General features: G+C 35.2%; 1 protein-coding gene across 1 annotated transcript in view; it reads right to left on the bottom strand.

Moving 5' to 3' along the window:
• Positions 1-2,231: 2,231 nt before the first annotated feature.
• The window catches only part of LOC131028819 (uncharacterized), a 105,946-nt gene continuing 96,149 nt past the window's right edge, over positions 2,232-12,028 (bottom strand). The window contains exon 3 of the mRNA XM_059220539.1: positions 2,232-2,693. Within this exon, the coding sequence (XP_059076522.1) occupies positions 2,232-2,693 (462 nt within the window). The remainder of the gene's footprint in view (positions 2,694-12,028) is intronic.

Here is a 12,028-nt window from a genome sequence, read left to right as displayed (position 1 = left end):
GCATCTAGATGTCCTGAAAGGAATTTAAAATTTGAAGAAAGAGGTAGAAGATATTTTAGGCCTAACCATGATTATCAAAACAAGCATAAGTACATGAGAAACAAAGAAAAATCATGTTACTATGCGGATGAGGAAGGTGTGACTGATTCTAATGATGAATCGACACAAGATTCAGCTAGTGAATCTGACAATGGAAAGGAATGAGTTTTTTTGGATATCAAGGAAGATGATCTGATACCTGAAGAGAAGGCCCTTGTTGCTAAAATTGAAGACAAGGATGAATGGGTGATTGACAGTGGATGTTCACATGATATGACTGGAGATAAAAGGAAGTTATTATCTTTGCAAGTATTTGATGGTGGTATGGTTAGATTTGGAGATGACAAAGCATGCATGATTAAGGCAAGAGGAACAATATCATTGGATGGTTGTTAGATATTAGATTAGTCCCAAAGACACGGAGAGGGGGGGTGAATCAGTGTCTAACTGGTTAACCAAAGATTTAAACTTGTTTGCAACTTTATAACCAAAATTAATGTACCAGTAAACAAGTAATAAACCAATAAAGAGAAACAAAAGAGACATCATCAATGCACACCATAACATAGGATATTTTGGCGAGGAAACCCGACAGGGGAAAAACCTCGGTGGGATTTGTGACCCACAATATTTACTCACTGGCCAATATGAATAAATATTACTGATACAATAGGGGCCTACACATGAAGGAAGGCCAACAACCTAGAGCTCACTGCTCAATCACAAAAGGAGTCACACTGACTACAAAATTGGATTATTAAATCCAATGACAGTGTACTGCTCAAAATAGCATCTGCAATGCTGGATTCAGTACCGGTTTAAGCTCTGTCAAATACCTCTGCCATAAACCTCTCGTCGCTCTACTCTGCTCTTATTTGCTCATCAAAATTATTTCATCAAAATGCATATACAGATATTCGCTCTCATATTCTACTTGCATTACCTAATTACATTCCATCTAGATACTTACAAAATGTCCTATAAGATCTCATACATATATGAGTCTTTACAATACATCATGCTGGCTTATACAATATAATTTACAATACAAAACAATATAATTTCCATGTCGGCTCGGAGTGCCAGTAGGATCTTTTATCGGTGTAGACTGGGTGCCGGTAAGAATAATCTTTGTTGTATCTGTCGGTGTCTGTAGATGATGTTTGTGTTGTCGGTGTAACCTATGAACCATAATACCAGTTGGTTACCATCAATGACAACATCAACTATTCTCATCTGAGTGTAGAATGCCAACAATATCCCCCTTTGGCATTAATGGCAACACTCATGAGAAAAATCCAAAAAAGTGTTATCTAAAAATAAAGTCCAAAAATAGGAGTGCTCCCCCTGAGCAAATGCTCTCTTCTGTACATTTTTCTCCACACCACTACTCCCCCTTTGACATCAATGACAAAGGATATCAAAAGGAATCAAAGAATTTAAATTCTACCTCATAGCTTGTATCTGGTTATGTACAATTTGAAAGATATCTGCCAAAATCAGATTTAGACTCTGCATGAATTTAGTGTTGTTAGAGATAGTGGTTTTAGTCTGCTGGATCATACCGGTCAGATAATGCATCTGTTGTTCCGGTGATCTTTCTCCTTGAATTTTTGCTTTGGACAACTCAACCCACTAAGTTATCAAGTTGTCCAATCTAGGACCAAGTTTGTTTTTCAGTTCTTGGGCCTTCATCCTTATCCTTGCCTTCTCTTCAAAAACTGCCATTTCTTGCTCAAAAACTGAGGTAAGTTTCGAAGAACCTATCATGTTGTCTGCTATATCATCAATCTCTTTTTGTGCTTCTTTTATCTCCTCATCAATGTCTTCTGTTAGGTTGTGATGCTTGCATGCTTCCTTGTACAATTCTTTATATTCCAAAATGGTGGAATTAAGTGCTAGTAGTAAGGAATCAATATGCTCAATACAATCCTTGATAGTCTTATCAAAGAATTCACTTTTCTCCTTATTTACCCTTTTCTTAACAATCTCTTCATTAATATTATCTATAGTTAGAATATTTGAAGCAATGAATTTGGACAATGTGTCTAATTTACGTAAAGATCCATCAATATGATCTATCTTACATGTCGATGCAATCATTTTCAAAATAGGTAAGGTATCATCAATGGCCTTAAATGCTAAGGCATTGCAATCTGTGATCCTCTTTATGGAATCCAAAAGTACATTTGTTACATTTGTAGGCCTAAAATCCATGGTGGAAGTCCCGACTCTGTGATAACTTTCTTTTCTTCTGATACTTGCCCAATTTCCTTAATCACTTCAACTATCTTGCTTTCATCTTTGACCTTTTCCTTTTCCACTGTTTCTTCCTTTTTCTCATTTTGTCTTTCAACTTTGTTTTCAACCTTACTATCATTCTTTTTTTCTGCTTTGCTGTCTGCAGGTTCAGCTATACTTTGTTCTTGTTCTTTTCCAGTTTCAGTTTGTGCTTTTATCTCTGCTTCTGCTTCTACCGGTTTCTCAATGTTAGACTGAGTAGCATCTGGGGTGGTATCTGGTTTCTCAACTTCAGTTGGTTTCTCAATGTTTTGAGAGTCAACAGTGTTGACCGCTGACTCAGAGATTCCAATATTTGTACCATCAGTTGTCTTAACCTCTAGAGTCTCTTTATCCATGACAATGTTGAAGTCCTGTGTATCCACATTCATGGTAAAAAGAATTTTAGATTCTGGATTAGTGTTATCTTGTGTTATTTCCTCTACCTTCTCTTTCGGTTGACTGTCAGTTTGTACCGGTGCCTCTGTAGTTATTGGTGGGGTGTCTTGTGCTGGTGGAGGAAGGTTATCCTTGATCTTTATATCAGGTACACTACCAATTTTACCTTTATCTTTATCCTTCTGATATACCTTTGCAAAAGACATCCATTTTTTGTCTATCTTTTTCTTCTTTCTTTTCTCTTTCCACAAAAAATATATCCCATTTGTCTGTTGTTTCTTCTGCTATTTCTTTCACTCGGCATGCCATAAGCCTAACCTGTCAGTGACCACTTACAAAAATTAACCGGTTGGCTTCTGCAATCAATTCATCAATTTCCTGCCGAGAATTGACTGGGTGAACCGCCAACAATGCTTCAACTTTTAATTTCTTATCTAGTTCGATTACCGACATTCTTTTAGCTTCTAACCTCAAATACAAATCATTAGGCAGATCATCTACAACCTCAAGGTGCAAGAAAAATACTTTCCTCTATAGTGTTTTTATCTGATTCCTTGAAAGAATGATAAAGTTTGTTTACATTACTATGGTTACCTTCTTGTGTAATTTCATTTATCAATTCCTTCGGTGTAAGGGTATTCGGTGCCTTAGGTTCTTGTTTCTTCTTTGGGGTTACCTTCTTCTTCAGATCACTAGGCTCTCTTACAGCCTGTTGCTTCTTTGTTTGTGTCCTTGACTTCTTTGGAGATGGAGCAGGTGTCAGTGAAGGTTTTCTTTTCTTTCTTTCAACTCTCTTAAATTCAACATCTTTATCACTTTCTGTCTCAGAAGAAGTAACAACCGAGGAAACATGAGCTACCAGTATTTGTTCTGACTGGCTTTCTTTCACACTAGCAGCCATACCACTAAGATTCATTAACCCTTATGTAACATCTTTTGCCATTTTTGAAGCATCTTTCATGAACTTATCCCTTTTCTTCCTCTCCTTCATCATAGCTACACCACTCTAAATGGTTTTAGCATTGCCAAATATTTCCTCTGTTGGCTCTAGTGGTGCATCTAGGAGTATTTTTGCATATGAGTCCAAGATGTGAGAGTCCACCTCATATCCCATTGTAGTGATCCATATAGTTATGGGTGTAACTACTTCCATTTAGATTTCATCTCTCTTTATTACAAAGTATATTTGTTTATCATATTTATCTACAATGCTTTGGGAAATCCTTTCTCTCTGTTTCATTCTGGTTTGGAAATTCTTGAAGTAGTTTTTAACCAACTCATCACTGTTAGCTCCCATACCGGTGATTTTCTCCTTTATTTGTTTTCCAACAGAAATATCATAGGAAAAATCCTTATGACCTATGTCGAGGATCTCTTTTGAAAAGTAAAGCATTAAACATACTAACAAATTTCCAAATTTGAATGTTCCTTTCTTGTCACCTTTTATCTTATCCAAAATTTCTAGCAACTCATCCTTCAACCATTCACAAATATCAATTTTTGCTTTGTTTATAATCATCTCATGTGCACTGTGAATGCATGAACTTGACACAAAATTCAACCTATTTGTGTGACCAACTTTATATCCAATTATCATGCTAGCAAATTTAACATTTTTATCCTTTAGGTCATTAACCCTAAGTGACCAGTTGTCATATGTAGCGCCGATTAAGCTCATAACTTCCCTGTTAGGGATTTTCTTCTTCTTGTCAGGTCTAGTATCGGTGGAGGGTAAATCAATAACATCTCTAATAGCTTCCTTGGTAATCTTAAATATTGAGTCCAACCACATAAATTCTTTGTGAACCCTGCTAAGGACATATCAGACGGCTTCATCTGAGAATTTTGGCATATGGAGGATGTCTATGAAACCTAAATCCTCAACTACCTTATGTTCTAGTTTCACTATCCCATCCTTGTCAGTAATCACATTCATGTACATGTTCATCAAATCTTCAAAACCTAAACTTTCTATGTTGCAATGTATGTATGCCCTAGGGTCTTTAGTGAATGTGACTCCCTTCGGGATTTTGGAAAATGCACCAATAGAATCATCATGTTTTTCTATCTTAGGAATGATCTTGAAAACATTCTAGGTCGCTTAATGTTTTCCACTATGGTAGCGTTTTCTACGAATTCAGGAACAGAAGATGAAGATGCCATTGCGAAAGATAAATACCTTTAACTGTGAAATCCTTGAATGCCCTAAAAAGACCTTTGTTGCTTTGCCTTTAGAACGCCTTTGCTCAATTTCGCTCTCTTTAAATGCTTGGATGCTTGGTGAATTGAAATGAGAGGTTACAATACCTTTATAACCAAAAATTTGCTTACAACCCCAATAAATGCTCGTCAGTGAAGTGAAAAACTCCACATATATGTCGGTAAAGAAGAAATATAACTTTTTACCATCAACTGAGGATAAATGCATGGTTTTCAATTTGTTGCCTTACCCCTAAGGATTATTCCTTAGTTGGATGAAGAATCACCTGCCGGTGCAGGATTACCTTGTTCTGTCGGTGCAGTGATAGATTCATCACTTCTCTGATCTCTCTTCTTAATCCATTGTTTTGAAAATTCTTTCTTGATTTCAGTCACCTCCTCTTTGCCTTTGTTATTAGATCCTTTATTGTTCACTGGTATAGTCTTGCTTCTACAAAATTTTGCAATATGCCCAATCTTGTTACATGCATAACAAGTTACATTGTTTCTCTGAATAGCCTTTCCATAACCTTGACCGATTTGAGTTTTGCATTGATTAGATAAATGTCCAAATCTACCACTAGCATTTCACATTCATTCTGCAATTGTTTGAGTTATGACCATTTTTATTGCATTTGGAACATTGACTGATGCGTAAGTTTGTATTTTGATTATTTCTAAATTTGCACTGATTTGCTCTATGACCAAATTTGTTGCAATTAAAACATTTTCCATTAAATTTATAAGCATTAGGTTGTCTTACCAGTTTGTTGTGACCATGATTGTTTATAGTCCCGAAGCTTTCTCCATGTTCAAATCCAAGTCCAATTGTTTCTCCATCAGGTTTCTGACTTTTCAGCATATCATCAAGTTTATCTGAACTTTTCTTGAATTTTTCTTTGTATTCATTTGCAGTGATCAACTCACTTTCCAAAGTCCTAACTTGTCTCAAAAGTTCCTCTCTATCATGTTGCATGTGAATTAAATCATTTTTAAGCATATAATTTTCATAACTAAGCCTTTGAGATTCGTCAAATCTTTCATTAAGTCTTCTCACCAAATCTTTTTCATTCCTCTTTCTATCTTCAATATCCTTACATAGTCTCATGGTTAAATCTTGCATCTCATTCTTCATGTTATTGTTCTCTTGTCTCAATTTATCTGCAATGTCTCTAAGAGTTTCTTTTTCTTCATCATCTTGATTTTGCAATTGCACATGTAATTATTTTCTCTTGTTCTTTGCTATAACCAAGTTATTTTGAAGTGCTTTGATAAATTCCCGAGCAGTTCTGATTTCATCTTCCAGTTTGATATTCTTCAATTTTTCTGCATCAAAATATTCAAGAGCTCCTTCCAACTATTGTCTCAAGCTTTCCATTGGTACTAGTTTCAAAATCTTTCTCAAGCTGATAGGATTCTCTAAATAGAGGACTAGGCTCTGATACCAATTGTTAGATATTAGATCAGTCCCAAAGACACTGAGAGGGGGGGAGGGCGGTGAATCAATGTCTAACCAGTTAGCCAAAGATTTAAACTTGTTTGCAACTTTATAACCAAAATTAATGTATCGATAAACAAGTAATAAACCAATAAAGAGAAATAAGAGATACATCATCAATGCACACCATAACACAACATATTTTGGTGAGAAAACCCAGTAGGGGAAAAACCTCGGTGGAATTTGTGACCCACAATATTTACTCACTGACCAATATGAATAAATATTACTGATACAATAGGGGCCTACACATGCAGGAAGGCCAACAACCTAGAGCTCACTGCTCAATCACAAAAGGAGTCACACTAACTACAACATTAGATGATTAAATCCAATGACAATGTGCTGCTCAAAATAACATCTGCAATGCTGAATTCAGTACCGGTTTAAGCTCTATCAAATACCTCTGCCATAAACCTTTCTTCACTCTGCTCTTCTCTTATTCGCTCATGAAAATTATTTCATCAAAATGCATATACAGATATTCGCTCTCATATTCTACTTGCATTACCTAATTACATTCCATCTAGATACTTACAAAATGTCCTATAAGATCTCATACATATATGAGTCTAAACAATACATCATGTTGGCTTATACAATATAATTTACAATACAAAATAATATAATTTTCATGTTGGCTCAGAGTGCTGGTAGGAACTTCTACTGGTGTAGACTGGGTGCCGGTAAGAATAATATTTGTTGTATCTGTCGATGTCGGTAGATGATGTCTGTGTTGCCGATGTAACCTGTGAACCATAATACCAGTTGGTTGCCATCAATGACAACATCAACTATTCTCATCTGAGTGTATAATGCCAACAATGGTAAGCATAACAATGATAATGTTTATTATGTTGAAGGTTTCAGGCATAATATTTTGAGTGTAGGATAGTTGGTGGATAAGGGATTTTAGTTACAGTTCAAGGATGGAAAATGCAAGATTATCAACAGATCTGGATTGGAGATTGCAATCGGTACACAGACTAAAGGTAACATCTTTCATGTGAACTCCGATGAGAAGACTTGTTTGATTTCACAAATTGATGAGAGTTGGCTATGGCATAAGAGGTCTTGTCATGTGAATTTTTTTGTGAAGATCGGTTCTACTAAGGTAGTTAGAGATATAGCTAAGATTATAAAGCCCTATAATCTGGTATGTAAAAAATATCAAATGGGAAAGAAAATCAGAACTTATGAGAGAATCGGAAGTGGAAATGATCATAATTGAACTGGTAGCACCTACACTAGAATAAAATGTTGAGCTAGTTACTCCGACAGTATCAAAAAATTCAACAGTGACTGAAAATCAGGGCAGAGGAACAAAAAATCAGAAGACTCCTAGGTATGTAAGGTTGAATCATTCAGAAGATCAAATCATTGGAGACAAAAACAAATGAGTGATGACAAGAAGAATATTGGCAGATGATGAGGTATGTTTAATTTCTCAAGTTGAACCGAAATTAGTAATTGAAGCTTGTAAAGATGAATGTTGGATGGAAGCTAAGGAAGAAGAATTAGATCAGATAAAAAATAATAACACATGGACTTTAGTTCCTCGGCCTAAAAATAAGAATGTTATTGGAACTAAATGGGTTTTTAGGAATAAATTGAATGAAGATGGACACATTGTGAGGAATAAAGTTAGATTGGTTTGTAAAGGATATTCTACATAAGAACTACAAGGTTTATCAGATGGATGTTAAGTGTACATTTATGAATGGAGATCTTGAAGAGGAAGTTTATAGTGAGAAAGCTGATGGATTTTCTCTTTCAGATGACAAACAACATGGCTTGCAAGTTAAAGAAAGCTTTAAATGGATTGAAACAAGCCCCTAGAGCTTGGTATGCAAGACTATATAAATATCTTTTGAAGCTTGGTTTCTCTAAAGGTAATGCTGATAATAATTTATATTATAAGATCATTGATGATGACATATTGCTTATTGAAGTCTTTGTTGATGATATCATTTTTGGAGGTGAAGATAAGTTGTGTATGGAATTCTATAACAATATGAAGAATGAATTTGAGATGTCTATGATTGGGGAGATGAATTTTTTCTTAGGTTTACAGATTACTCAAACTAATAAAGTTATTTTCATCTGTCAAACTAAGTATGCTAGAGAGATGTTGAAGAAATTTGGGTTGGAAAATTCTAAACTAGTTGGTACTCCGATGGTTATAAGTGAGAAATTGACAAAGAAAGATGCATCTGCACCGGTAAATTCTACAAGGTACAAGTCTATGATTGGAGGTTTTTTATATCTAACTCAAACTAGACTGGATATAATGAATGCAGTTTGTATTGTATCAAGATATCAGAGTGATCCTAGAGAGAATCATGAGAGTGCGGTGAAAAGGATTTTTCAGGTATTTGCAAGGAACAACTGAATATGGTTTGTGGTATCCTAAAAATGATGACTTTACATTATATGGATATACATATGCATATTGGGTTGGAGATGTTGGTGACCGGAAGAGAACATCTGGTGGAGCTTTCTTTCTTGGAAAGAAACTTGTTTCATGGATCAACAAAAGCAGTCATGTACCTCTTTATCTAATGTCGAAGCTGAGTATGTTGTTGTTGCTACTAACTGTACACAAGTTCTATGGATGAAGAAAATGTTGACGAATATAAAGATGGATTGTAATTAACTGGTAGTTATTCATAGTGATAACTCTGTTGCTATTGATATATCAAAGAATCTGGTATTTCATTCTAAGACAAAGCACATATCTATCAAGTATAACTTTTTGAAGGAGAAGGTGGAAGAAAATGAAGTTAGACTGGTTTATGTGAACACTAAAGAGTAGATTGCAGACATCTTCACTAAACCTTTTCCTAAAGAATCATTTGTGTACTTCAGAGATAGATTGGGGGTCTCTTCCCCTTTGGTAAAGACCCAAGTTATGCTGATTGGCATCAGTCTGATATGCATTATCAAAGCTATTAGTCATTCTGGATTGATGTGGTGGTGCTACTACTCAAGGGGAGCAGTCAGCTATACGAATGAGAGGATTTATGATTTTTCTTTGATATTTATGGTGGATCTTTGGCATTGATGTCAAAGGGGAGAGTTATTCTTGTGAAAAACATAAGGGAGAGATATATTCATTAGGGGAGTTTGGTTCAAAGCTTCATTGCTATATCATTTTGTGGGAGATTGTTGGTAGTCTTCCATACATGGAGACTTGTTTAGCATTTCTTGGCACTTAGATGTTTTTCACATCTAGTGTTGCCATGAATGCTAAAGGGGGAGATTGTTGGCAATTTGGAGGAATTGATTGTGTGTTGCATTGATGTTTTCTCATTGATGGCAACACCAGCTGTTTTGATTGTTAACTGATTTTCGATTGGTTCTGGTAGAGTGGTTGGATTATGATATTGATCTGATATGCTTTGGTTTGTGGAATTGATTTTGATATGTCATTCATGCTATTCAGATGCGTATCACAATCAGCTAGTTTGAGATTTGATGACTCATATACTATCATTTCTTCTAGTCAGCCTTTTGGTCATTGGTAAGGGTTTTACTGGCAGAGCTTTGTTGAAGATCTTTTGATGCACATGATAAGTGGTGTTGGCATGACTTCTAGATGGCTTTCGGTATGTTATTTTTTATCTTCTTCATGTTCCTGTTGATTGGTGGTGTTACATTTAGGACCAAACCTAATGCTATCTTATTCTACTAGGTTATGGACCGGTTTATGTATTGTGTTGATGGGTGATCCCGATGCGTTACCAAATGGATTCATTGATTAGATTATGTTGTTTCGGTCTTAGGCCGACTTGGTTGATCATTAGATTGTAAATTTATGTTATGAATTTATTGTATTATCTTATAGGTGGCCGACCTAATTGTTTAGGTCACGGGTTGGTATAAAATTGATGTAAGATCTCTTTGTAGATCATATAGGATTATGGTTATGGGATGGTTATGTGATTATCTGTGTGCGAATAATATTGTAATCATATGCACAAGTTTTGGTCAATCATAGGTGATCGAATTGGGTTGGTAAGAGAGGTTTAAGACCTATGGTATTGAGCTTAACTAGAACTATACTCAAGCATAGGAGATGCTATCTTTGCAGTTCACTCTTCTTTTTAGATTGTAGTATGGATTTATTTTGTAGTCAGTGAGGCTCCTTTTGTGATGAGTAGTGCGCTCTAGGCTGTTGGCCTTCCTGCATGTGCAAGCCCCTCATTTTTTAATCACATACTTATTGCAGAAGTATTATCTGACTGTGGGTAGGCTTCCCACAGTGGTTTTTCCACGTACAAATCTTGGTGTCATGTGTTCTGGATGGATGGTAATTGTTTTGTGATTTATGTTTATGTTTAATTGTTGTATCAGTTATTTCGGTATTTGGTTTATGCATTCCGATATTGAGTTTATGTGTTTCGGTAATAAGGTTTTGAATTCTTAAACTTCTGTAATCTGTTGACAATGGATTCACTGCCCCCTCTTAGTTGTCCTTTGGTTATCTAAGTTGTCTAAAAAAACCATCTGAATTGAGGACACATATGAACGTCCCAAACACTCTGCCAAATCTACAAAACAAGAAATTGCAATGTGAAGAAAAATCCAGAACAATGATGAACACAAACAATTGAGAAACCAACTGCAATACCGAATCTCATAACGCGATCAAATAATCATGCAGACCTCTAAAACTATAGTTGAATTAACTAGAGATACTTATCTCAAAACCCTTTAATCCGTAACAACACATGTACAACAAACTGGCCAAACCAACTCATTTAATCTGATTGCAACTTTAGAAAACACATAGGAATATGTTGACATCAATGGCAACACATCATCCCATCAAACTTATTAACAATATCCAACATACAAATTAGTTAGCCTACACACTTTAGTTCGCTCACACACTTCACTCTGCTCGTACACTCTATTTAGTTCCACCTTACTCAATACTTACTTACCGTGTCGCACATACATCGTCAACAATATTTATTATTCACCTTTTTGATGGCTCACCATAACTTGACATGACCTCTTGTATTAGATTGAACTTCGCATGCAAAACAGATCGCCAACATAGTTGAAGTCACATCATAGAAGTTTCCAACAATTTGGTAATCTTATTTTGTATGCATTCTCATCACATGATCTAACTAGTTCCAATTTCATGCACTGCATATAATAATTTTACTTATTATATTTTATTTGATTTATTTATGCATATTTTTGTACTCATTATTAACTCAATCCCTTTACCTTGTCCTTTTGCATGTGATTAAAATTTTCTTATTTTAAGTTGGGGAGATATTTATCATTTTGAATTTTTGGAAAAGTTGGTTGCTATGGTTACAAACTAGTTAAATGCATCATTTAAATCTTTTTCAAATCATCATCACTCCTAATTAATGCGGTGAAGTACTATCCAAATTCGATACCGCTGTCATATCTTGTCATTCCTCTTTTTTATCATCTATATTTTTCCATAATCTTAGCCTACGTTTGCAATTTTTTAAAAGTAATTTAGAATAGTGTTGGGTAATAGCTGGGTAGTCGAGTAATTATCTTTAAAAAATAGAGGTTTGAGTTGGAAAAACTATTGGAAATGGGGGTTTTTGAAAAGAAAAA

The sequence above is a fragment of the Cryptomeria japonica genome, chromosome 5 (assembly GCF_030272615.1).
Source record: "Cryptomeria japonica chromosome 5, Sugi_1.0, whole genome shotgun sequence".
Lineage (NCBI taxonomy): Eukaryota > Viridiplantae > Streptophyta > Pinopsida > Cupressales > Cupressaceae > Cryptomeria > Cryptomeria japonica.
This window is presented reverse-complemented; position numbering and strand designations above follow the sequence as displayed.